The 27,109-nt window shown below is 35.9% G+C and overlaps 1 protein-coding gene across 1 annotated transcript in view; it reads left to right on the top strand.

Moving 5' to 3' along the window:
• Positions 1-24,514, top strand: part of SWAP70 (switching B cell complex subunit SWAP70) — a 49,735-nt gene extending 25,221 nt beyond the window's left edge. The window contains exons 3-12 of the mRNA XM_081323656.1: positions 856-1,029; positions 1,923-2,150; positions 9,254-9,400; positions 9,742-9,850; positions 10,541-10,722; positions 13,474-13,581; positions 13,741-13,907; positions 14,796-14,994; positions 16,244-16,340; positions 18,187-24,514. Coding sequence (XP_081179782.1) covers positions 856-1,029; positions 1,923-2,150; positions 9,254-9,400; positions 9,742-9,850; positions 10,541-10,722; positions 13,474-13,581; positions 13,741-13,907; positions 14,796-14,994; positions 16,244-16,340; positions 18,187-18,296 — 1,521 coding nt within the window. The 3' untranslated portion in view covers positions 18,297-24,514. The remainder of the gene's footprint in view (positions 1-855; positions 1,030-1,922; positions 2,151-9,253; positions 9,401-9,741; positions 9,851-10,540; positions 10,723-13,473; positions 13,582-13,740; positions 13,908-14,795; positions 14,995-16,243; positions 16,341-18,186) is intronic.
• Positions 24,515-27,109: the final 2,595 nt, after the last annotated feature.

Here is a 27,109-nt window from a genome sequence, read left to right as displayed (position 1 = left end):
CACTGTGGAGGAAGCAGGGCAGGCTGACGTCTGGCGGGAGCCCGCAGGGCAGTCCTGCGCATGCGCGCACTCCCCGGCTGCTCCTTAGCAGCCGGGGAGTGCACGCGCACGCAGGACCTTCCTGCCGGCTCCCGCCCGACGCTCTTCCCTCTTGAGGCAGCATCGCTCCCCCGGCTCCTAAGGAGTCCTCGGGGATGCTGCCTCAAGAGGGAAGAGCCGGCTCCCGTCCGACGCTCTTCCCTCTTGAGGCCTCAAGAGGGAAGAGCGTCGGACGGGAGCCGGCTCTTCCCTCTTGAGGCAGCATCCCCAAGGACTCCTTAGGAGCTGGGGAGCGATGCTGCCTCAAGAGGGAAGAGCGTCGGGCGGGAGCCGGCAGGGCAGTCCTGCGTGCGCGCGTGCGCAGAACTGCCCTGCTGGCTCCCGCCAGACGCCAGCCGCTGATTTTCCGGCGTATAAGACGACTGGGCGTATAAGACGACCCCCCAACTTTTGAGGTGATTTTCATGGGTTAAAAAGTCGTCTTATACGCCGGAAAATACGGTAGTTATACTTTAAAATACTAACCCTAAGCAGTTTTTATAAAGAATAAGCCTTATATAAAATGAATTCATAAACTATATGTTATTCTACAATAGTGTGCACGATTCTAAAAGTATCCTTTAAGTCAGTATATATATATATTTCCTCTCTATTCCTTCATCTTATTATATCTCCTTTCCTAAATGTATCTTAGGTAAGTGCCTCTATATGCCTATTCCTTTGACAGAAATGGAACATTACAACATGTACATTTCTTGTGTACCTCACAATCCTGACTGTATTGTATCTTGTACCATATTTTTTATTTTTATTTAGGTTCAAGACAACTTTGACAAAGTTGAATTCTATAAAATGTGTTGGACTCTATGTGCCAAAAAAAACCTCAATAAAACCCCCTTACTCTTTACTGATGATGATGCTTTTAAAGTGTGGGTCATCTTCAATTTTCTATCTGAAGACAAATATCCATTAATCATTGTGCCAGAAGAGGTATGAGTTATTTCCAGTATCTTAATTTTTTTTCTTTGAGCTAAGTAGAACTGATGACTTTTTACAGTATTTTTTACATATAGGAATAATTTCTCTCCACTGGTTTTTAACAGAAAAAAATAATCCATCAATTTTGTTTATGTTGGTCTTTGCAACTATACATATCACCGAAACAGGGCTATTTTTCTCTTAAAAACTAGGCTGATGACAGCAGTATCTCAGATGAGTTTAAAGGAGAACAAAGAATCAGTGGCTACAAATCATGATGGTATTATTTCCATATTATTTCCAAGTCCAGAGACCTTTCACATCCCACTAATGGGCTTCTTATAAGCACTGGATGGATGGCCATTGGGGAAATATAACTGAAGACAGGTAGACTTACTTTCTGAACACACTGATCTGTTCAGGAATGCAATAATTTATTAGCTTGAAAACTGCCTTAAAAACAGATTTTTTAAAATGTACTGGTAACTTCCAAAGTTAGTTCAACATATGTTTTGTCATGTAGTTTTCACTTTTTTCTTATTCTGGCCAATATTTTGGTCATATGAGTGGTACAAGAGAGACAATTTCATTTAGTGTTTAAGGCACTACACTGGAAACTAGGAGACTTTGAGTTCTAGTCCTGAGACATGAAGCCAGATGGGTGACTTTGGGAGAGTTAGTCTCTCTCAGCCTTAGGAAGGAGACAGTGGCAAACCATTTTCAAAAACATTGCCAAGAAATATGCAGGGGCATGTTCAGGCAGTTGCCAGGAATCAACACTTATTTGAAGGAAGACACACAAAAAAGTGCAGTTGTGCAGTGTGAGAGATTTTAGAGCAATAGTTAAGTTTTCCTACGCATATGTGTTACATTCATTTAGCTGTTGTGTATCTTTTTCTGTACAGATTGAATATTTGCTTAAGAAGCTGACAGAAGCAATGGGATTAGGTTGGCATCAAGAATTGTTTGAACGTTACAAGATCAGTTTAGATGCTAATTGGGAAGGTCTTTCTGCTTGGGAATTGATTGAACTCATTGGAAATGGTCGGTTTAGCAAAGGGTTGGATGGACCAACAGTATCAATGGGCATTAATGAAGTCTTCAGTGAACTTATACTGGATGTATTAAAACAGGTAAGCTCAGTATACACACAGATGAACTTGAATGAATTATGCAGCATTATTTGTGCCTCATAAAAATGCATGGGAACAAGCCCATTTTTCATTTAGAAAAGCTGTTTGGTGAGTAAGGTTTATATGAAAGAAAGTGAAAATTCTCAGTATAAAAATCACTGAAATTCATGTAATCTGAATATATTTTCTTGTGTCAAAAGAAGTGTGCCTTTGCTAGATGGGCAGCTATATAAGTTAGATGAATAAATAAATTTTGTTATTTTAACCAGCTTCTGCAATTCATAATAAGTTAAGAACTCTGAACTGAAAAACTTTTGCTGTGTTCTCTATGAAATTTAAAGTCAGCATCCCTATCGGACAGATATTCACTGCATCATAGAACTTCTATAACAGTAATTCCATGGCACTATTTCTGACGAAAACATTAACAGTTTAACATGGGATTTTTGGCCCACTACCAAATATGTGTCATGAGAGGTAACGTGCCATGTGAATTTTTTAACCCAGATTATAATTTTCTATAATGGTAAAAATTATAATTGATTATATTAGATATTACCAATAAAAAAATAGGTTTGACCTCCAAGTATCCCTATACTTGTTTAGGGCTAAGCTAATTTACCCCAGACAACTTCAAGTCCTCTAGTGTCATGTAAACCACTTGCTGAGGATTTGCTGAGCTTTACACCCAAGACTGAAATGATATCCTAGATCAGATCTGGGCATTTTATGGCACTTGGGCCACATTTGGCCCTTTGGTTGTCCCTGCCAGCCCATGTGAGGTCAATTGGAAATTAGAAATCAAATTTAAATAAGTGCACTGCAGGGGACAGAGAGCTCCTTCAGTCAGCTAATTGCTACAGGAGGGCAAGGAAACAAAGCTTTTTCCTGCACCTGTGCATCGCTTGCTCGCCTGAAGCAGCCTGAGGCGGTAGTGGTCATCATGTGAGGGAATCCGGGCTTGCCCATCCACCATTGTCTCAGTAAAAGCGTGGAGCACAGCAAGGAACTATTGGTTTGACCCTCCACAACAGTCCCAGGTCCTTGTGTGACCCCTTGAGAAAATTTATTGTCCATCCCTGTCCCTAGATAGGCCATATGACAAAGGAGCCTTTCTAAGAACTGTCATTATCTGTTTCCTTGCTACTTTTCTCACATGAGGTAGGCCTGAAGAAAAGAAAAGAAGGGAGGGTTTGGGAGGCACCCAAAGTTTCTTACTGGTTGTTATTAGAGGTTTCAGCTCGGTTGCACCATAGATTTTTCTCCTGGCAGAAGGGACATTTTTTTTTTAAAAAAGGCAGGAAATCAGGAGAGAACTGGCAGCCGTACAGCCTCCTTAATGGCAGAAAAATGACATTTACTTTATGTTATGTTTTGCTGGCACATGAAAATGACTGTTCTTGGCAGAGTGAATAGCAATAGCACTTAGACTTACATACCGCTTCATAGTGCTTTATAGCCCTCTATAAGCGGTTTTACAGAGTCAGGATATTGCCTCCAACAATCTGGGTCCTCATTTTACCGACCTCGGAAGGCTGGAAGGCTGAGTCAACCTTGAGCCAGTCAGAACTGAACTGCTGAATTGCTGGAAGTTGGAAGTCAGCAGAATTGGCCTGTAATATTGCAGTCTAACCACTGTACTACCACGGCTTTTATGGTGGTATCATACATGTTTGAGATACATTGATATATTATATTATATTATATTATATTATATTATATTATATTATTATATTATATTAATTATATTATATTAATTATATTATATTATATTATATTATATTATATTATATTATATTATATTATATTATATTATATTATTATATTATATTATATTATATTATATTATATTATATTATATTATATTATATTATTATATTATATTATATTATTATATTATTATATTATTATATTATTATATTATATTATATTATATTATATTATATTATATTATATTATATTATATTATATTATTATATTATTATATTATATTATATTATATTATATTATATTATATTATATTATATTATATTATATTATATTATATTATATTATATTATATTATATTATATTTATTATATTATTCTTTTATTTATGTAAGAAAATTTAAGAAGGCTTTTCTTTAAAGCAGGAATCTCAAACTTGCCGCATCACGTGATGTATCGTGACATATCGCAACTTTTTTCTCCTTGCTGAAGCTGGGTTGGGCGTGTCTTCTGGGTGACGCATCCAGTCTGCGGGCCAGCAGTTTGACACCCCTGCTTTAAAGGAAAGTCTAGCAGTGTTGTAAATAAATAGATGCAGAATTCTGACATACTAAGAGATTTCCACAGGTTGTAAATAAAGGAGAAAAAGAAAAGATAGACTAATAATTTTATTTATATTGTTACAATGCTGTGATGATATAATTCATTTATTATCCAATATCTAAGTTATCAATATGCTGTTACCCACAGCCTAAGTAGTAATGTGGTGAACAGCATCTTAAAAGCAAAGAGAACATAGGTTTTACAGAACTTAAATTCTATAAAAATGTATAAACTTGTTTTGCACTTGTCTGTGGTGTCTCATATTTGAATATGACATGAAACATGGAGCATATGAGGGCATAAAGAGGAAGCGTAAATCTCAGAAACCCAGGTGCATGGCTAGGAAGGGGGAAGAGTGGGAAAGGTTTGCTGAAATCACATGTCAATTGTGGTTTAGTTTTAATGCAGCAAAGGCCCCTAAAAATTGCTTGCACATCTGACTCAGTTCTGTCAGGTGATTTACAAATATTTCCCTATGTATAATTTCCTTTGTAAAGCATTGTGATTAAATGTCCTTTGAGCACAGCACAAGATAGATCACAACACTGCATGCAACCAAATTACATTGTTGCCTGAAGCTCTGATATTTTATTGTAAAGCATTTTTTTAAAAAAATACCTCATTTGCCTTTCAAGAAAGTGTTTGCAATTGATCTAAGACATTTAGCTTAAATCTAGTTTTCTTTCAATTTAACTCACTGCTTTACAGGGAGGGATTCAGTAGCATTCTGCTTTGTGCTTTATTTTAAGGATATCTCTCTTACAGTAAAGCATTGGGTTTACTGTAGGGTTTTATATTTAAAAATATGAAATTGTGTGTTTGTTGTGTTTCGGTTGGTGAATTGGCACCACAATTCTGATTTCTAAAAACAAGTAAAAGTGAAAGGGACAATAATTAGTGAGGAAACTGATTTAGTTAAGGTTCATAAATGTTTAACAGACTGGTGGATTGCCCAAAATGAATAACTTTCTGAAAGGCAAATAGAATAGAATATCTGGCTGACTGCGATGAACCATAATAATGAAAAGGCATACCCCAAGGGTAGGCAACCTTGGCTCTTTTATGACTCGTGGACATGGCTGGCTCAGGAATTCTGGGAGTCGAAGTCCACGAGTCATAAAAAAGCCAAGGTTGCTTACCCCTGGCATACCCTTTCAACTCCTGCTTTAGTTGTGTCGTCTTCAACAAAACTCTTTGTGATGTGTCAGGACATTGTGAAAATCAGAACTGAAGGAGCTTGAGACTGATAGAACAGTGGATGGTGATATTTATATGTTTGAAATGAATGTCAATATCCAGGACCAGATAAATGACATCCTAGAATATGAAAGGAATTAATCTAGCCAAGCTCTTATCCGGTATCATTGAGGTATCCTGAAAGATTTGTGAATTGCCAGGTGCTTGGAAGATAGTAAGCAGTGTTCCCATCTTCAGAAAGGGGAAAAAGGAAGAGTTAGCTGACTGTATGCTAGTCAGTGTAACATTGGTATCTGGGAGAGCCAGGTATCTGGTTTCCCACCCAGACATTAGGCCCCCACAGCATATGAGCTTATTTAGTGTGGTGGTTGTTTGTTTGTTTGGATTTGCTCTATGCATACAATGTACATTTATTTTCCTTTATATTTAACCAGTATTGTGCTTATTTTATTAATTAAAATGCAAAGCTCTATTAGGATACAAAAATTATATGCCTGCCTGTAGAATGTGAGATATCTGGCTTGGTAATAATACATGTGAAAAATAACTTGGGAGTAGTACAGGTAATCCTCACTTACTGGCTGCCTTGTTTAATGACTGTTTGAAGTTACAGTGGTGTAAAAATAACAGCTTTGCCACCTGTCCTCACATTTATGACTGTCGCAGCATCCTGTGGTCAAGTGATTTTTGTGCTTCACAAATGAATTCTGATAAGCAGAGCAAATGGAGAATGAGAAAGTAAAATTTCAAGTTGCAATGTGATGTCTTGCTTAACAGCTGCAGTGACTCACATAACAAACACATGGGAAGAGACATTATAAGTCTGTTATGGTCATACGATTTTTCACTAAGTGACCACAGTGCTAAGCGATGGATTTGTTGGTTCCAATTGGGGTCACTAAGCAAGGACTACCTATAATGGATTGCAAACTGAGTATGAACCAACAGTGTAAGGTGGCTGAAAACAACAAAATACAATTTCAGGCTGCATCAATAGAAGCATAATTTCAAAATTCAGGAAGTAATATTTACACCCTATTCTGTTTTTACTGCATCTTGGGTATTGTATCCAGTACTGAGCACCACACTTAAACATGAAAAAAACTGGCATCTATTTGAGAGAAGCGCAATAAACTGTAACCTATAAATAGTGATTGAAAGTTCTGGTAACGTTTAGCTGTCTTTCTTTGGATATCTGAAAGAATGTCATATAGAACAGAGGTCCCCAACTTTTGGGTACCCAGGGACCGGTTCCGTGGAGAAAAGTTTTCCGTGGACCAGAGAGTGGGTGCTGTCTGCATCCTGCAGATGGGGCTTTGCTTGTTTGTGTGGACCGGTTGCTGGCATGCTGTGGCCCGGTACCGGTCCATGGACCGGGGGTTGGGGACCCCCGATATAGAAAATATGTATTCCAGAATGTAGGACATGAAAAAATGAGTTTAAATTACTGGAAGGCAGATTCTGCTTGAATGTTAGGAAAGGAAAAAGCCTCTTAAGAAGTGTTTGACAGTGGAACCGATTATCCAGGGAGATGGTGGGTCTCCCTTTTACCAAATCGGTTCAAGTGGAGGCTGGATGGCCATTTTTCTGGGATGCTTGAATTTGGATTTCTTTATGATTAGGATTTTGGATTTGATGCTTAGATAGCCGTTTCCAAATTTGTGTTTCTAATATGAGTTCTCTTTCATATTGCACATTTTAAGAAAGAAAAATAACCTGGTGGGTATTTACAGCGCATTCAGAAAGTATTCAGACCCCCTTCACTTCTGTCAATTTTGTTATGCTGCAGCCTGATTCTACAATTGTTAAAATTCATTTTATTTCTCCTTAATCTACACTCAGTAGTACCCCATAATGACAAAGTGAAAACAGAATTTTAGAAAAAAAATTCAAAAATTCTGTTTTCACTTTGTCATTATGGGGTACGGAGTGTAGATTAAGGAAAAAATGAATTTCAACAACTTGAATCAGGCTGCAGCTGAACAAAACTGACAAAAGTGAAAGGGGTCTGAATACTTTCTCAATGCACTGTATGTTAATAAAATTGGGAGACAGCAAAGATTCACGGGCTAATTCAGGATTTTCAGAGTCTTTAGTATCTAGTAAATTATTTCATTTTAAATAATAGGATGATCTATATTTAAATGTGAATTTCTCTCTCTGTCTCACATCATTTAAATAGCTTACAAAGTGGATGATTTCTAAGAGGTATGTGCTCTTATCTTTTAAAATGTACAACAGTCATTTGATACTGAATGATACATAATGAAGATAATTTGTGCTCTTCAAAGACCACAGTTTTGTTTACATCATGTAATCACTTTAAATATATATTTTAGATATTAAATATTGTTTATATTTTAAGTAAACTTCCAGTAGAGAATGGAAGGATGCATATCTCTGTACTGGACTTGATCTTCTGTGTCTTAGAATCAGATGCGAGTGGACCAATTAAGGAATTACTTAAGAAAAGTTATAGTTCACCATACAGGATTTTTTTTTATTTTTTTTTTAATCCCATTTATATCCCGCCCTTCTCCGAAGACTCAGGGCGGCTTACAATTTAAGCACAAACCAATGTGCTTAGCAATAGCCTTCATTCTATGTATATGCCTGCTTATTATATTATTATATTCCACCCACATAGATAAAACATTCATGTTATGATTTTGCCTATGTTTGCCATCCTAGGGGTGGGGCATAAGGAGACAGATTTATGCAAAAGTGTTGTTTCCATAACATTTAGCGAGATTCTATGGTGATTCTGAATTGTTTGAAGTTGTAGCTGGGAGCCTTGTTATATGCTTCTTCCTCTGTGAATTTGCTGCCAGCCATTCTGATTTGAGACATGGTTATTCCCACTTTTTCAAAACATAAACATTGTACAGGTCTTGTACTAATGTTCCTACATTATATAGGGCTTGTTAATTTAATTTTTGCTACTTCATAGTTTTCAGATCAAAATTAATAATTATCTTCCTTATTTTCTAATCTGTAAGTAGAATTTGATGGAAGAATGAACTAATGAATCCTTTTCCATCTTCAACGTTTTGCTGTTTACCACTTTAGACTTGGGAACTGGGATGGTGTTTTCTATTGGACTGAAGTTGGGAGGCGGGGTTTAAAAGATATAATAGAAGGACCCAATCAACTGGTCAAAAGAGCTTTAGAGTCAGTGAATTCACACCTGGTCAGGTAACCAGAATAATGTATTGTAGAACCTATTGCTTTTCAGCTGCTAGCAGTAGAATTTTTAAGATAACAAATTTTTTCATAGGTAGAAATAGTGGCTGAGTGTCAGCTGCAGAGAGGACTTCCTGTCCATTCAATAACTATCAGGGCAGGTGTTGTTTTTTTGTCTAAGGATTTGCGTTTTTTTCTCACTGAAGATAAAAAGTTGAATTACTCTGATGGTTTTTCATAAACTGGGCTTGTTAAAAATTATGTTTAAATGCCTACAGTGATTGGATTAAAAAGCTTGATTAATATCTGTTGAAATAAATTGGCATTTATTAATTGTATCTGGATTTGGGATCAGAATTTATACGTTCCAAGTTAAAACAATGTAATAAAGTAATTACTTCATTGTTTTTATAGGGTTATATGTGGAAGAAGGGTCACAAAAGGAAAAACTGGACAGAACGTTGGTTTGTTTTAAAACCAAATGTTATATCATACTACGTTAGTGAAGATTTAAAAGACAAACGAGGAGACATTGCACTGGATGGCAACTGTACTGTAGAGGTAAAAATAAAGAAATGATTGGAAAATAATACTTTTCTAGATGATGAATATGAAAATAATTTAACTTACAGATTTTTTTATTTACCCGCTAGATAAATTCTGGAATACTTATTTGGATGGAGAATACAATGGAGTGCTAACAGTAGCGCTCATGAAAAGAGGAAAGAAATCTTTATTTTTTGAAATGTTCCATTCAGGATTTTTTCTTAGTTTATGAAATACATATCATTTGGGATGTTTCATATGTTTAGAGGCTCTGAACTAACAATATTGTGAATGTCAGTGTAATGTCATATTTGCCATGCTTCATAGGAAACTAAATCTAATTTTCTCTTTATTAGGCCTTGTCTGACAGAGATGGCAAAAAATGTCTCTTTCTTATAAAAAATTTAGAAAAATGTTTTGAGATTAGTGCCTCTGATAAGAAGAAGAAACAGGAGTGGATTCAAGGTAAACTTTTACTACTTTGCTTGATAGAAGCCAGCTGGGTAGCTTGTAAATTCTGTTTTTCTATTCACTGCTTAGTGGACCCTCCTGTTCATGTGCCTGTTGTGAAGTCACTTGTAAATCTGACTGTTAATAAGACTATAGATATCTTATTAAACTTCAGGCCAATGAAGAGAATGGACAACCATTTGTCTGAAATGGTATAGGGTCTCCTGCCTGAGCATGTGGTTGGACTAGAAGACCTCCAAGGTCCCTTCCAACTCTGTTATTCTGAGTTAAAAAATTCTTTAATTACTATTTCAGTTTCTCTCTTCTGGCCAAATGTTTTTGCTCTGTATTACATATCTGATTGTACATCTCACTGGTTTTACCACAGACTAAATACCCACCCCCCACCCCATTCAGTGATTGTGGTGATAAAATGTATTTCATTGTATGGAGAGCTGACATTATTGCAAAGTACAAATTCTATTTGATATTAAACTGTTTTCATTCTGACATTTCACAACTATAATTATATATCTCTGTTACACTATTGATATTGATACAACATGGGGCTTTTTTGGCAAACAAATGTGATTTTATTTTTAAAATTACTGATGAAGCTCTAATGTTAGGAACTGAACAGCACTGAAGACTGAAAAAGTAGGGGCTTAAATTAGAAAGATTATTGTGGCTATTCTCATTATTTAGCCATTCAGACAACGGTAAATCTGCTGAAATTGAAAAGCCCCTCACCTCATAAAGAGGCACGCCAGAAACGGAAAGAATTACGCCAAAAACTGCAGGCAGAACAAGCAGAACTGGAGAGGCAAATGAAAGAGCTCCAAATAGCAAATGAGAATAAACAGAAGGAATTGGAAACCGTCCGAAAGGTAAATCTGAGATGTTATAACATTCTACAATGTAGGATTAATACTTTGGCTGTAAATTGTATTTCTGAGGCCATGGATTTGAGGGGACTGTAGAAGTCCTTGTTCTTCTTAGTTCTTCTTATTCTTGGTTGATGATGTTATTAAAATTTGTCATTCTGGGTAGTAGGTTTTCTGATTTTTTGCCAGGCTCACCTAGTTCATACAGCAGAGCTGTCAATGTACCATGTCATGAGGAGGTTGTTCTTCAGGTAGCTCACTGCAGAACCTGACATTGATTAGGACTGAGAGGGATTGACTGGCCCAAGGCCTCATAGCTAAGGGGAAACAAGCCAGTCTACCCATTCCTTGTCCAGTAGCTTAACCACCACACTGTGATTCATGACTATAGCAATGTATATATTAATATATGGAAATAATATAGTGTGCTGTCCTAGGAAAGTGCCTTGAACATAATTGTCCAAAATCAAGCCTTCAGGGCATCAAGGAAGCAGAACAGGTTAGTGAAGCTTCTTCTTAAGGTTTCTGTCACAGCATTGCCACAGGGAATTGGTAACCTTGCATCATTCTTAAATATTCCTGGAAAATGTTACTTTATGGAAAAACTGAGTGGGCAGGAGAAAGTGTTTGTCCCCAATTTGGGTGAATACAGATGTTTTACTGGATTTAAAGAAAGCTATGTACTATGCTATGTACTGAAACCACAGAAGTTCTCGTTTGGAATGGTAATACAGAGGTGACTTTCCCAGTAATTTGCACATTTTTGTAATTTGCACATGCTTGTTTTAGTTGTTTTACAGTTGAGAGGTCAGGCACTTGGTTCAGCTTGAAATAATGTTATAAACCAGGGGTCCCCAACCCCCAGTCTGTGGACCGGTACCGGGCTGTGGCATCCCAGCAACCAGTCTGCCCAATCAAAGCCCCATCCATGGGATGCAGGCAGCACACACAACCACACACTGTCCAGTCCACGGGAAAACCTTTCTCCGTGGAACTGGTCCGTGGTGGCCAAAAAGTTGGAGACCTCTGTTATAGACTAAAGAAATGATAAGAGTCTCTGTTTTTCCCCCCTCCTAATATTGGTGGAGCAGTGGGCTAATGCCTCCTTAAGTAACACCAGCTGCCTGCAATTAGTGCAGGTTCGCATCCCACCAGGCTCAAGGTTCCATCCTTCTGAGGTAGGTAAAATGAGGACCCAGATTGTTGGGGGCAATTAAGCTGACTTTGTAATAATGCCGCTTGGGGTGTGTGTGAAAGCCCTAATAAGCAGGCATATACATAGAATGAAGGCTACTGCTAAGCACATTGGTTTGTGCTTAGATTGCAAGCCGCCCTGAGTCTTCGGAGAAGGGCGGGATATAAATGGGATTAAAATTAAAAAAATTATTTTATGCCTATGAAAGCATAACTGTCTTTAAATAATAACCAAGACGCCAGCTCTTCATTGACAGCTTTGATCACTACAGGGTCGGAATTGTTCAGATATTTTACAGCTAAAATTTGACATATGCACATCTAAAATATCTTTAATGGTGATTGTAGAATAAGACATGTTTTTACATCTCATATGTAAAAACAGAACCTGAGTACTTTCAATGTAAAATAAAATGAGCAGTCAAGCAGAGAATAAATACACAAGAACCGAATATAGCACATAAAAGCTATGCTTTATGTATTTCAGCCAGATTCTAAAGGAAAAGTTCCAGTATTTGTCAAGTAATGAATCCAAGAAAATTGAGATTACTTGTGTAATGAGGCAGGAGTATTGTATCACTCTGAAGTTCTAGAAAAACTTTCTATCATAGATGTAGGATTTGGGTATTTGACATTGATGGTGGCTTGCTGTATTTTTTTAGGCAGCATAGCAACCTAACAAAAGCAAGAGTGAAGTCAAGTTTGTTGAATTAGTGTGTTAATTTAAACCTAAAGTTTAATCGTTGATAGAAAGAAATGCCAGTTCAGCCAAGCCAAATTACCTGAGTCATTGAAATGTGCTTTCCTAACGGCAGATTGAGAAAATTAGGAACCAATAATAGTGCTACTGTAAGCATTAAATTTTGCACAAGTACTCCTTTATACTATTTCCTTATTTTCATTTAACCAAACCATTCAGGAAGTTCTAATTATGTGTTCCTCAAAATATGTGGGGATTACTTTACTAGAAAAATTCACTTCCCAAATTTCTCATACTTTTCATGCAACAAAATACTATAGTTTACTTATTTTGACAGAGCAAGTTTGAGCTAGAAGGAATAGTTTTTGCATGAGTTTTGAGCAGTGACTGTGCTATTTTTGGAAACACTTATCTCTAGCTCTACAGAAACCTATGTAGAGTTTAATCTTTTACCAACTTTTTATTGTTTATGCACCATTTTAGAACTGATAGCGGTTGATCTTTTCAGAATGTTTTACATGAAGCCTCAGTGGAGACTTGGAGGTCCTTCCTTACTTTACTCCCTTCTTGATGCAAATCATTCTTTTCTTTTTAATTTTGGATATATATATATATATTCTATCTATCTATCTATCTATCTATCTATCTATCTATCTATCATCTATCTATCTATCTATCTATCTATCTATCTATCTATCTATCTATCTATCTATCTATCTAATTTCCCATTGATAAAATTTTTGCTTTTATAAAAAAAAATATAAGAACTATGTTTATAGGTACATACTGATAGTTTATCTGTACTTCCTTATGTACATTAATTGGAAACAGATGCTAATTGTTTTCTTTCTTTGGCCCAGCAACTAGAAGAGGCAGCCACTCGAGCATCAGAAGAAGAGACAAAACGTCTGCAGACCCAAATGGAATTGCAAGATCGATTCAGTCTTGAACTGGAGAGAGAAAAAATGGTATATGTCAGCAAAAGAATGAAGCGGTTTCTTTAATGATATATTTACAGTGTGCACGTTTGGGCAAAAAGGAAAAGCCAGCACACTTTCTTCTTCCCTCTCATAGAAATAGGAAGCACTGCTTGTCCTGAAGGATAATGAAAAATTCTTGTTTTCTAGGTAAGACAGAAAATGGAAGAACAGGTTGCTCAGAAATCATCTGAGCTTGAGCAGTACTTAGTGAGAGTCAAAGAACTTGAGGAAATGTATAAGCAGCTACAGGAAGCTTTGGAGGATGAGAAACAAGCCCGTCAAGATGAGGAAACTGTCAGGAGACTTCAGGCCAGGTCAGTGTGTACTTTGATAGAGTTGGATGCTAAGGCTGGCAGTCAATTATGTTCCAGAAGGAACGATGGCAGAGACATAGAAACTGCAGACTGCCCAAGTAACCTATGTTTAAAAAGTGTCCTCTGTCCTTGAATCATTTCCCTCTTTCTGCTTCTCAGCATATTATAGTACCACAGATAAGTAAACAAAATATGTCATGTGGAGTTGTTTGTAGATCAATAAATAAGTTGAAGCAAATGGATGTAGCATATTTAACTGAACTATTGGTAGTCCTTGACTTACGACTCTTCGTTTAACATTGGTTCAAGGTTACCACAGCCTTGGAAAAGGACTTACCTCTGTCCTTGAAGCTATGACTATCTTACCTCCTCCATGGTCATGTGAACATAATTTAGATGCTTGGCAACTAGCTTACATTTATGACAGTTGCGGAATCATATGGTCACAATCATGATTTATGAGCTTCCCAGCTAACCTCTGACAAACAAAGTCAATTGGGGAAGCTGAATTCAGTTAACCATCATATGATTCAATTAGCCACATGATTTCCTTATTGACCATGGTAAACCTCATTAAATTGCGTCCAGTCACATAATGGCTTGGTTTATGACCACATTGTTTAGCAACCAAAATTCTGGTTTTGACCTGTAGTTATAAATCAAGGACTACTTGTGGATGCTAAATGAGGTAATGAAAAAGGAAACCACCTACCTTGTGTGTGAGATGCTTTCATTTCTGAATGTGATTGCTTGATGGGCTTGAAGTGCAAAACTGAGCAATTTCCGTGGAACTGTTTTAGGTTATATGTTTTCTTGACTAATTAGTCCATGCGGGAAAAGCATACATGTTGTGTCAGTCCTGAATTAATATGTCTCCTTGGCTACCAGACTGCTAGAAGAAGAGACAACCAAGAGAGCAGAGTTGGAAAAGTGGCATTTAGAGCAGCAACAGGCCATTCAGGTGACTGAGGCAGAAAAGCAAGAGTTGGAAAACCAGAGAAAAATGAAGGAGCACGCTCTACAGATCGCCATGCAGCACTTGGAAGAACTGGAATTAGAGAGGAAGCAAGCCTTTGAACAATATGAGGTGAGCTAGTGTAGCACTCCTAGGATTATACGAAGTATATGAAAGGGACACTTTGCAAAATATGTTAATAATAAGGGTCAAGGCAGTTGCATTCCTCAGAAGGCTCAGTGTGGGCTTTGTAAAGCTTTCCCAAGTCATCTCCCCATAAGCAGGTGTGCACAACAGCTTGTCAGCAGTCACCTAAATGTGTTCAAGTGTTGGTAACAGGGCTATCTAAGTCATTTGATTTATACCTTCTTTAAGATACCAGACTGTAGTGGCTCTGGCCGCTTCACGGAATTGAATAATTTCTTATTGGTCATTTATGTTTATCCAGTATATTTATTTATTTTATTTTATTTTATTGCATTTATATACCGCCCTTTCCCTGAGGACTCAGGGCGGTTTACAGGGAGTTAAAAATCAAACATACAAAAGTTAAAAACCAAGTTAAAAATATTAAATCAACCCTGTACTATTAAAAACCCCAATTAAAATAATTTTCTCCTCAGCCTGGGCCCGAGAGCTCAAAGAGCCAGGTCTTCAGGCCCCGGCGGAATGATCGGAGGTCGGGGGCAGTCCTCAGCTCCACCGGCAGCTGGTTCCAGAGGGCAGGCGCTCCCACTGAGAAGGCCCTATCCCTGGGTGTCACCCGCCGGCAATCTCTTACCGGCAGAACCCTGAGCAGACCCTCCCTGTGGGAGCGCACTGGGCGAAGGGCGTTTGAAGCCGGCAGCAGGTGTTCCCTCAAATACCCCGGACCCAGGCCATGTAGGGCTTTATAGGTAATAACCAGCACCTTGAATATGCAGACATAATAATAGACATTAACTGAAAATTATCTGTAGAGAATTACCAGGATAAAATATTTGTACCAGTTTGGTTCAATAGTAAAATGAGCAGAGATGGATCAAAGATAATTGTGACTAAAAGCCATATCAGGTATAGATTTAAGAAGCTGATGAAACTTGGAAAAGTTATTGTAGCTAAGAAATCATGCCAATAGGGATATATAGTTATGTCCCAGTAACTTATGGGAAGCTTAGCAGCTGCTAAGATTGGGTTTTATGGGCACTGTGAATATATTATTTACAAATGTTTGCAATTATGTGCTCCTTCATGTGCTGACCTGGGCTGATCCCTGCTCACATCGAGTTAAAGCCCATCCTTTTGTGATCTTTTGGAGAGATGTTCTTGTTGTGTTGTTTTGACAGTCTCTGTTGCAAAAAAAATATGTTTATGTATAATGTTAATGTTAATTCTGTTTTAGGAGGTAAAGAAGAAATTGGAAGTAGCAGCAAGCAAAACTAAAAGTTGGAAAGACAGAGTAGCTCATCATGAGGGATTAATTCGATTAATTGAACCAGGTAGGAAACAATCCTTTATTTTGTGAATCAGCATTCATGCAGCTATTTTTATCTTAAGTAACCCATTATGATTTCCAAGAAGTCTGAATATTACTGAGTCAGCCTAGGCTGCATTTCCTGTTTAGTGTGTGCTATTGTCTGGAGAAACATAGCTGAACCAAATTCCAAATAGAAGAAAGGAAATCAGTGCAAACACTGCCAGCTGAGATTTTTAGATGTCTTCAAGTCAAATTACTCATTAGCCTCATCATGTCATAAAGCTCTGTTGGCCTTTGTTCTTGAGGCTTACAGTATTTACAACATTTACATTATTTTGATTGTTCTGCCTTTATATTTATAACTGTCCAATTATAAGTGCTCTATATAAGATTTATGTTGCAACCAGGATAGAATAATGTATGTAACTAGGTTTATTTACTTTCCCCTTTATGGAAGCTGAACTTCTGAAGGATATTTCTTGAAAGATTTTTAATGGAATTCAACCAAGCAAACGTGTGATAATCAACCCCTGAGTTAATCTGCTGTACAGAGTATAAGCTCTTAGTTCAACAGGAAATTTTCAGTCAAATGAATTATGTTATTGTAATGGCATTAAAGTGCAATATAATCATTATTGTCTATAAGTATAAATTTATCAGAATGCTCTTGAGAGCAGCTTTGATATGTGAGCACTACTAAAGGTTTTAGTAGTTGTTTTAAATTTAAGTCAAGGTGCTGGGAATAAACATTTTCCATAATGTAGATCACAATATGAAATTGAAATTGGACAGCACAAACACATTGGACTGACTGTGATTTGTCATAACGCAGAATGGTGTGCAATCTTCAATAAGATAATTTTTATATCCAGAAGATAGCTGAGCAATCAATTTAGATATGTCACTTATATGTATTTTTGCATCCAGACTGATGGATGGAGTCCCAAGTGGCCTCAGTAGTAGTGCCAACAACATAACTTTACCATTGGCTCAACAATAATTCTTCCTGAGCAAGATAGTCTAGCTCAGGGGTAGGCAGCCTTGGCTCTTTTATGACTTGTGGACTTGAACTACCAGAATTCCTGAGCCAGCATGGCTGGCTCAGGAATTCTGGGAATTGAAGTCCACAAGTCATAAAAAGAGCCAAGGTTGCCTACCCCTGGTCTAGCTACAGAAGCAACATTTTTAAAACTATTTAATTAGACTATTGTAACGATTTATATGTGGATGTTTCCTTGAAGGTTTCTTGGAACCCTCACTTGATGCAGGTAACAGCATCAGGATTTAACTGACATAGCCAGACTTTGAACACGGTATATTTCATGTCTAATTGAAGCTGTTAGTTTTGCTTGCAAATCCCTAAATGACATAGAATTCCAAATATGAACGCTTTTCTGTCCCTACTTGTGTCTCAGGAACTTTAGAAAGAGGTCACCTCGGTTAAAATTTATTGAGGAAAATGCACTATACAGTAAAGGAGAGAAAGGAGTCAAGATAGACGGACACCTTTTGATGGTGCATTAATTTTAGAATATTCTTAACCCTAGCAATAAAACTGGTAGTGGCATTATGATATATTTGGTACAAGTCAAAATTTATTAATTTGAAAATTCATGTTGGGTTGAACCATTTTATTAATATTCTTTGCTTTATTTTATTTACGTTTATTTCAAACCATCTTGGTATACATAAGGATGAAAGCATTTAAAAATATTTTTATTTATATGCTTTTGACTGGGTGCATTTTTCATATACTTTCCCCAACTATATTCTCACATAACCAATCATAAAGCAAAGTTAGAAGAAGATTTTGATACGTGTAGTAAATTAGGTTTAAATTACTAAATGTAAAATATTATGTCTTATAGGTTCCAAGAATTCGTATTTGAACACTAATTGGGGACCAGCGGCCTTCACTGAAGCTGAACTTGAGCAAAGAGAGAGGAGTTGGAAAGGGAAACGGGGCACTTCTGATTAGCGAAAGTGGCTGAAATACATTGGGGGCAGCACAGAGCAGAAATCTGATAATTAAATAAAATATTGTTATATCAATTTATTGCATATACTGCACGCTAGCTCAAGATATGTAAAGAATTTAAGTACAAAATATAAATTCTACTGCACAACATGAATTATAACAGAATTTCTGAGACAGCTAAATGTTTACATAAATTGTTTGAATAATTGTGTGGAGTTAATGAAAATGTAAACGTCGTAATTTAAAGTGTGTTCTTTTTAAATTTGGAATTGGACAAGTTGAATGAACTAGAACACATTGGGAACATAATGAGCTTTTATACATGTATTGATAATCTAGGCTGATTAGAAAACTATGAACTTATCCTACTTTATATCTGGGGCAATAAAAGCTTAGGTGAGCGTATGTGTTATCTTTGGTTGATCCAGGCTAAAGGTACATCGAGAGATATAGCAGTTTGGACCAATATGTCAGAATATTAGTGGCACAGTGTGTGTGACTGAATTGCTTTTCCCATGTAAATACAGAATATATTCTCAAGTAGTAATTTCAGAATCTTAATAATTGTGTAGTTTGAAAGGGAGAAAAAGAAAGAAAAATTGAACAGCCTACAGCCTCCTTTTGGTTTTTTTATCATTATACTCATCTCCTGAAGAGAACAGATAGCTGAATATCATTTCTGATTTTGTTGAGAGATGGTTAGGATCTTGATCCAGAAATTTATAATCTAATCTTGGCCATGTGAACATATGCATAGGGTTATAGTTTCAGTCAACCAATTGATTTCACGTATAGTCCAATTTTCCTGATTTCACGTATAGTCCAAATACTACTAAATTATTTTGCAGGTAAATGGAACATTAATGTATTTAGACTTAATGACATTTATATTATCAGTAGATTCTCAATTATTTCTGGAATAAAATATTACTTTGAAAAAGAGTCAGCTAATCATTTAGAATCATGCGAATGCTATCAAATAAGTCAAAATTAGCAAAATGTGCAGCATGAATAATGCTGACTGAGTTTGAAACTTCAAAATTTGGGCCTTTTTAAGAGAAGAAGCTCATAGATTAGCAAAATTCATCTCAGACATCTTCTTCCCAGGTGGAAGGAATCTTGGATTATATATGTTTTTGTTTTTAAACTGTGTTGTGGTTTTGGTGTTTTTTTTTTGTAAAAAATTGTGTCTAAAAAGGCAAGATACGAAATAGTGAACCAACTTTCAAAATAAGAAATGAGCAACTATAAATGGATTACAACAGTGTTAGCTGTTATTATGATGGGTGACTGGAATGGTGTTCTGGACTCAAGACAAGAAGGGATCTTTTAAAAATTCTCCTAATCATTCTAAATTGCCTAAAGCAGGGGTGTCAAACTCAATTTCATTGAGGGCCACATCAGCATTGTGGTTGCCCTCAAGGGGCCAGGTGGGTATGGCCAGGGTGGGCGTGGCCTACTGGGTGGGCGTGGCTAGAGTGCGTATGGTCTACTGGGTGGGCATGGCCAGCTCTACATCGTTCGCATCAAGGGTGCCTATGAGGGCCTGGGCAGGAGTGAGACAGATCTGAGGGTCTCTGGCAGAAGGAGAGTCTCTGGGCCAGGGCCAAGGCAGTGGGGGCCGTTCCCTCACTGTTTCCAGGATGGCTTCACAGGCCACATGAAACCATTTCGTGGGCTGGATCCGGCCCCTGGGCCTTGTGTTTGACATGTCTGGCCTAAAGTTTTTTTTGATTTGAAAGATGACTTGGAACTAAGAGATATCTGGCGGGAACGGAATGTGGAAGATAGAGATTTTACTTTTTTTTCGGATAGGCACCAATCATTTTCTAGAATTGATTTTTTTTAATTACTACTGATCTTTTCTCCAGGGTCAAGAATGTTAAGATCTTTCCTAGAACATTGTCGGATCATAGCCCTGTATGGTTGGAGTTATTTGCTGAAGATGGGAATAGAAGATCTTGGAGAATGAATGAAAATTTATTTAGATATGAGGTGCTTTTGCAGAAATGTAGAGAACATTTGAAAGAATTTTTTGCTTTGAATATGCATAAAGGTACATCGATGGAAATGGTTTGGGATGCTAGTAAAGCTTATATGAGAGGGGTTTTGATTCATATGAATAATAGATATAGGAGTAAGCAGATGAAAAAACGTAAAGAGCTTGAAGAAGAAATTAAATTGAAGGAGAAAGCTTTTGTTTTGAACCCGTCAGATAAGGGATTAAGGGTTTCTATAAATTTGTTGAAAGAGCAATTTAATATGTTAATGGCTGATCAGGTTGCAACTAATTGGCGTTATGCGAAGCATAATACGTTTTGTAATGCAAATAAGCCTGGTAGGTGGTTGGCTTATCAATTAAGGAAGAAACAGAAATTACGTATTATAGAGAAAATAGATTATAAAGGTAAAGAGGTATATCAACAAAAGTTGATTAAAAAGAGTTTTTTAGATTTTTATACAAAGTTATATGCTAGTGAAAGTATACAAGCTTTAGATATAGATAAATACTTACAGGAAGCACATTTCCCTAGACTTTCAAATGAACAACGGAAGGAGATGAATTGTTTAATTACCTCTGAGGAAATTATTTTAGCAATTAAGCAGTTAAAAGTGGGTAAGGCTCCTGGTATGGATGGATTATCAGCAATTTATTATAAGATATTATTTGCAGAGATGATAGAACCATTAAAGGAATTGTTTAATAATATCCAGATTGGAGGAGAAGTGCCTCCGTCTTGGAGAAGGGCTTTTATATCGCTGATTCCAAAGGAGGACCAAGACCTTACCCAGCCTAAGAATTATAGACCTATATCGCTTTTGAATACAGATTATAAGATTTTTTCAAAAATATTGGCAAATAGATTAATGCAAGTTTTGAAGCAAATGATTCATAGTGATCAGTCTGGATTTATAACTGGAAGATATATGAAATATAATGTAAGACAAATTGTTAGTTTAATTGAGTATTTGGATAAGAACAACCAAGACCCCGCGGCATTGATATTTTTGGATGCTGAAAAAGCTTTTGATCACTTGAATTGGCAATTTTTATTGAAAGTTGTTGATAAAATGAATTTTGGGGATAAATTTTTACATTTTCTTAGGGCTATATATCAACAACAATCGGCACAAATTATAATTAATGGGGGATTAACAGAGGCATTTAAAATTGAAAAAGGCACAAGAAAGGGATGTCCCCTATCACCATTGTTGTTTGTTTTAACATTGGAGATTTTATTGATTAAAATTTGTGAATCAACTATAATAAAGGGAATAAAAATAAAACAGAATGATTATAGGTTAAGAGCCTTTGCGGATGACTTGGTTGTCACATTATCTCAACCGATTCAATCGGTTATAGACTTGATGGAAATTATAACTCAATATGGGAAAGTTTCTGGTTTTAAGGTAAATAATAATAAGACTAAAATATTATCTAAAAATTTGACCATGAATGAAAAGGAAATGTTAGTAAAATTGACAGGTTATGAAATAGTGAAAAAGGTTAAATATTTGGAAGTATATATTACAGCCTCTAATGTGAAATTATATAAGAATAATTATGAGACATTATGGCTAAAAGTACAAAAGGATTTAAATAATTGGAAAAAACTACAATTATCTTTGTTGGGGAAAATTGCAGCTGTTAAAATGAATGTTTTACCAAAGTTTCTCTTTTTGTTTCAAATGATACCTATATTGAAAAAAGATGCTATCTGGATGAATGGCAGAAGGGTATTAATAAATTTATCTGGGCGGGGAAAAAACCAAGAGTTAAACTTAAGATTTTACAAGACGCACCGGAAAGAGGAGGACTTAAGGTGCCTAACTTGAAATTATATTATGATGCGGTGGTTTTAACATTGGTTAGTGATTGGCTTAATTTAACAAATAAAAGAACACTTTATCTTGAGGGATGGGACTTATTATATGGGTGGCATGCATATTTAATTTATGACAAAAAAGTTGACAAGGCTTTTAAATCTCATATTTTAAGAAGTGCTTTATTGCGTGTCTGGAAAAAGTATTATTATAAGTTAAATTGTAAAATACCAATTTGGGGGATTCCTGGACACGCGATAGAGGGTGTATCTATGGGTGTGAGTTTGGATATGAGTTCTTATAAGGAATTACTTAGATTGGTAGGGAATGATTGGCAATTAAAGTCGTTAGTTGAGTTAAAACAAGAAAATATTGTACAGTCCTGGTTCCAGTATACTCAATTGCAAGCTAGGTGGAAGTTAGATCAGAAGGTTGGCATTACACTACTGGATGAAAAATTGGTAAAACAGATCAAAGATCAAAATCGAGTGCATATAAAGAGAATTTACAATGCTTTAATAGAATTGGATTCGAAAATGGAATTAGTTAAAGATTGTATGGTAAAGTGGGCTCAAAATATTCAAGAACCGATCCCATTGGATATATGGGAGGTAATTTGGGTTAGAAATGTAAAATTTACCCAGGCCCAAAACTTAAGAGAAAATTTTTATGAAATGTTTTATAGATGGCATTTGGATCCTAAAAAGTTGTCTTATATGTATCCTAATTTACAGCCCAAATGTTGGAGATGTGGCAGTTTGGATGCCACTTATTTTCATATCTGGTGGACTTATAGAAATCTAAAAGCTTTTTGGATTAAAATTTGGTGGAACATTCAAAAGATTTTTAAGAGAAAGATAAAGTTTACCCCACAACTATTTTTATTGGGTGTTATTATTGATTGTGATACTAAAGAAACTAACATGATGTTGAACTTGATAACAGCTGCAAGGTTGGGCAATATTGGAAGAAGGATAGCTTGCCTACTATAGAAGAATTGACGTTTAAAGTGTCAAATTTAGCAGAAATGGCTAAGATTTCTGCTTATCTGAAGGATCATTCACAAGAAAGATACATTTCGGTCTGGAGAAGATGGATCGATTATATTCAGAATAAATATGGAACCAAAAAGTTCCATTTAGCTTATGAGTAAATTTTAGATTGTTATTATTATTAATAGTTTATTATAGCGGAATTTTTATTAGTTTTAATTAAATGGTATTATTATTTTTAGTATTAGTATTGTTTAATAACTTGGATATTAATTTGCTTATGTTTTTATTTTTATTATGTTCACTTTTATTTTGTTTAAAGGGGAGTTAAAGCGCATTATGAACTTGGTTATTTATATAGTTGGTTAATATTAGTTAGATTATGATTATTATATTTGTAATCCTGTATTCAGCTTTGGGAAGTGGGGGAGGGAGAGGGGGGGTTTGGGTGGGTTGGTTTTGGGGATTATATTGTAATTTTTACAAAACTTTTTAATAAAAAAAGAGAAGAAGCTCATAGATTAGCAAAATTCATCTCAGACATCTTCTTCCCAGGAGGAAGGAATCTTGGATTATATATGTTTTTGTTTTTAAACTGTGTTGTGGTTTTATTGGTGGTTTTTTTGTAAAAAAATGTGTCTAAAAAGGCAAGATATGAAATAGTGAACCAACTTTCAAAATAAGAAATGAGCAACTATAAATGGATTACAACAGTGTTAGCTTCTTTGTGTAGTTTCATTTTTTAGGAGTGATCTTGCATCACTTGATTGGTCACTGAAGCAATGATACCACCATATATCAAAGGAAAAGCTAGCGGCTTAACTTTGGGGCCTCCACAAAGAATGGAAATAGTCCACTTCACATTGATGTAAATAATTTCTGTATAGGCAACGGTAGCCTGTCAGAATTGGCAACTAGGAGTTGGATTGTTTTATGAAGCTACATCAAAGGGAGCCATTACTGAAGGTCATCAAAGTGAAGCATCAGTTTGAGGCTTTGCACAAATCTTCATTTTTATTTTGTAGTGTTTTGCTAACTGAAAAGTGTTTATAAAGTAACTTCAACCTGTTTAATGAGTATTATAGTTTAATACTAAATTTTCTTAAATGTGTAGTTACTGTATGTATAGTAATCATGATTTTTTTTATGCTGTTGATATAGAAATGTTCTTGGATAGGAACTAACAGTACTGTACTAGGAGCATTGTATTCTGGTACATCCTGAGAAACCAGTTGAGCTACAGTATATTTATAATATCAAAACTACCAGATCATTGCTATTAATTTACAGTAGTTAAGCTATTGTGCTAATTACTGTTAAGAATTAAGAAACTGCCAGTTTTTCATATGTTCCATTTTGTTTTTGCTTTAGTATTTGTTAAAATAAATAAGAACAACTTTAGTATTTGCACATTTATTCCATCTTATGTTTGGCTTTGAGTTGGACAGAATGGGTTATTAAATGCAAATTTAAATATTTTTTTTCCTGATACAGCCACATTTTCTTTATGGTACTTAATACTCTTGTAGGAAAGGGATACCTGACAGCATAAGGTAATATTCAGTAGAAAAACATCGTCTTTGATTTAATTTAATTTTTAATTCCATTTATATCCCGCCCTTCTCCGAAGACTCAGGGCGGCTTACAAGCTTAGCAGTAGCCTTCATTCTATGTATATACGCCTGCTTATTAGGGCTTTCACACACACACCCCAGCGGCATTATTACAAAGTCAGCTTAATTGCCCCCAACAATCTGGGTCCTCATTTTACCTACCTCGGAAGGATGGAAGGCTGAGTCAACCTTGAGCCTTGTGGGATGCGAACCTGCACTAATTGCAGGCAGCTGGTGTTACTTAAGGAGGCATTAGCCCACTGCTCCACCAAGGCTGTCTTTCTCGACAGCATTTGGTAAAAGTAAGCTGTAGGACAGGGATGTCAGACCCGCGACATCACATGATGTCGTGCGACATATCGGGACTTTTCCTCCATTGCCGGCAATGGGGTGGCTACGGTTTTGGCATGACGCATGTGGCCTGCAGGCTGGCAATTTGACATGCCTGCTGTAGGACATATTAAGCTACTATAGGGTTTTAATGCCCCCTTTTTTTGCTTAAAACCCTATCAAATATCCTCTAACAGGAAAAAAAACAAAAATGGGAAAAATCAGCTAAAAATATATGCCTTTTGGAGTAACTTCACTACTTTGTTTTTGTGGCCTTCAGAACTGATTTAAAAATACCTTTATCTTAGCTACAAGTATTCTTTCCTGTTGTAAGATATGTAAGAGTTATGTTGATACATTGATTTACACATGTACTTCTTCATTAAAGGACATGAAGGAACAAATATCAGAACAACTCAGTCCCATATAATATGGATGATCATGATCTCAGTCCTTAATTCACAGAGGCATTTTATGGAGAATGCATGAAAACTATTTGAGGAGACAATTTTTCTGCCTTTAATATGGATTGTGAGCTACAGAGATTTTTCCTTCACCACCACCATCTATAGTTTGGTCAAATGTCTTAATTTTTATGAATTAACAGAAGATATTCTGTGTAGATGGAAGATAGCTAAATTACTGTTTCTCAATCTTGGCCATTTGAAAAAGGGTGGACTTCAACTCCAAGAATTTCCTAGCCAGTGCATGCTGGCTAGGGAATTCTGGGAGTTGAAGTCCACTCCCCTTCAAAAGTCAAGGTTGACAAAAACACTGAACTAAATGATTTCAGGAAATGGATCTGTATCTGTTAAGATAGTCCTGAGATAGAGTAACATTCTCACTCTATATTAGGCCAATTTTATGAGAGGGCTTAATACTTTCACCTATGATAGGGCTTAATACTTTCACCCGTTAAATTTGCAGGGCCTTTCGCTCCATTTAATTTTCTACTTGCTTTCAATTTTATTCTTCCATTTAACCTACTTTTAATCAGATAAAACTAGCTGAGCTCAACTGAATCATCTTGATTATTATGTCTTACTCAGAAAGGGAATGTGACTCCTTAGCTAGCATGTCAGTTCTAGAAAGATTACACCAAATGACCTCATGCCTTGTGCATATTAATTAGTTCATTTTACCACAAATTTGACTAGTCTATTGTATTTTCTGACCCTTGTAGAAAAGATATATGGCTTTATTGCCCCCTAGTGGTGTTTTCTAAAGGAATCACACAGACCAAAACTATTACAATTGAAGTAGAGATCAGTCGAATGCAATCCAGTCTGAATTAATACATGAGGGGGAATCACTTATGAAACAAACCTTTGTCAAAGAATCAGTTTTCTAAACATGAGAAAGGGTTGAAAAACAAGAGATTCTTTTGCAGACCTCCTTATACATATAATCATTTTATTTGCTTTTACAGGCTAGGTATTATAATTTTCAAACAAAGCGGAATAAGGATATTAAGGGAAGAAAAATTTAAAAGAATAACAAATGGTATAGATAATATAAAGACTTAATGAATTACCAAAAAATCTGAGATAAGCCACAAATCTAAAATATGCTGTCAATATAATACCATTAAAAGCTTGAAGTTCTGTAAGATATAACCAATTTCTAGATAAATCATGTATTGGTTGAATTTTAAAAATATTTAGTTAGAATAATTAATTATTATAAGGAAAAATATGGATAATACATTGAGTACTGCAGATTATGTGTAGGTTAGTTTTCAATATATAAACTAAAATTCAAATTTTAGCACATTTCCATGTATAAAATTGTAATTGTAATGTAAAATTTAATTCCAAACAATACTGTATTATATATTAAACTTTTGAAATATGAAGTAATTCTAGACATTGAAGCTTATTCCCACAATTCAGTTAGCCATTCTGCCATAGACAGGATCAAAGATTTTTTCCAATAAACATAAAACCTTTGCAGTAACTTATACCAGCTCAGTACACTGAAAAAATGTATGATTTAGTGAAGTTTATTCAGGATGAAGTTGGAATTATGACTATGAAATTAACATTGTTCCTTC

This window comes from Vipera berus (assembly GCF_964194415.1).
Source record: "Vipera berus genome assembly, chromosome: 1".
Taxonomy (NCBI): domain Eukaryota; kingdom Metazoa; phylum Chordata; class Lepidosauria; order Squamata; family Viperidae; genus Vipera; species Vipera berus.
Note: the sequence above shows the minus strand (reverse complement) of the source record. Positions and strands in the feature narration are given on the sequence as shown.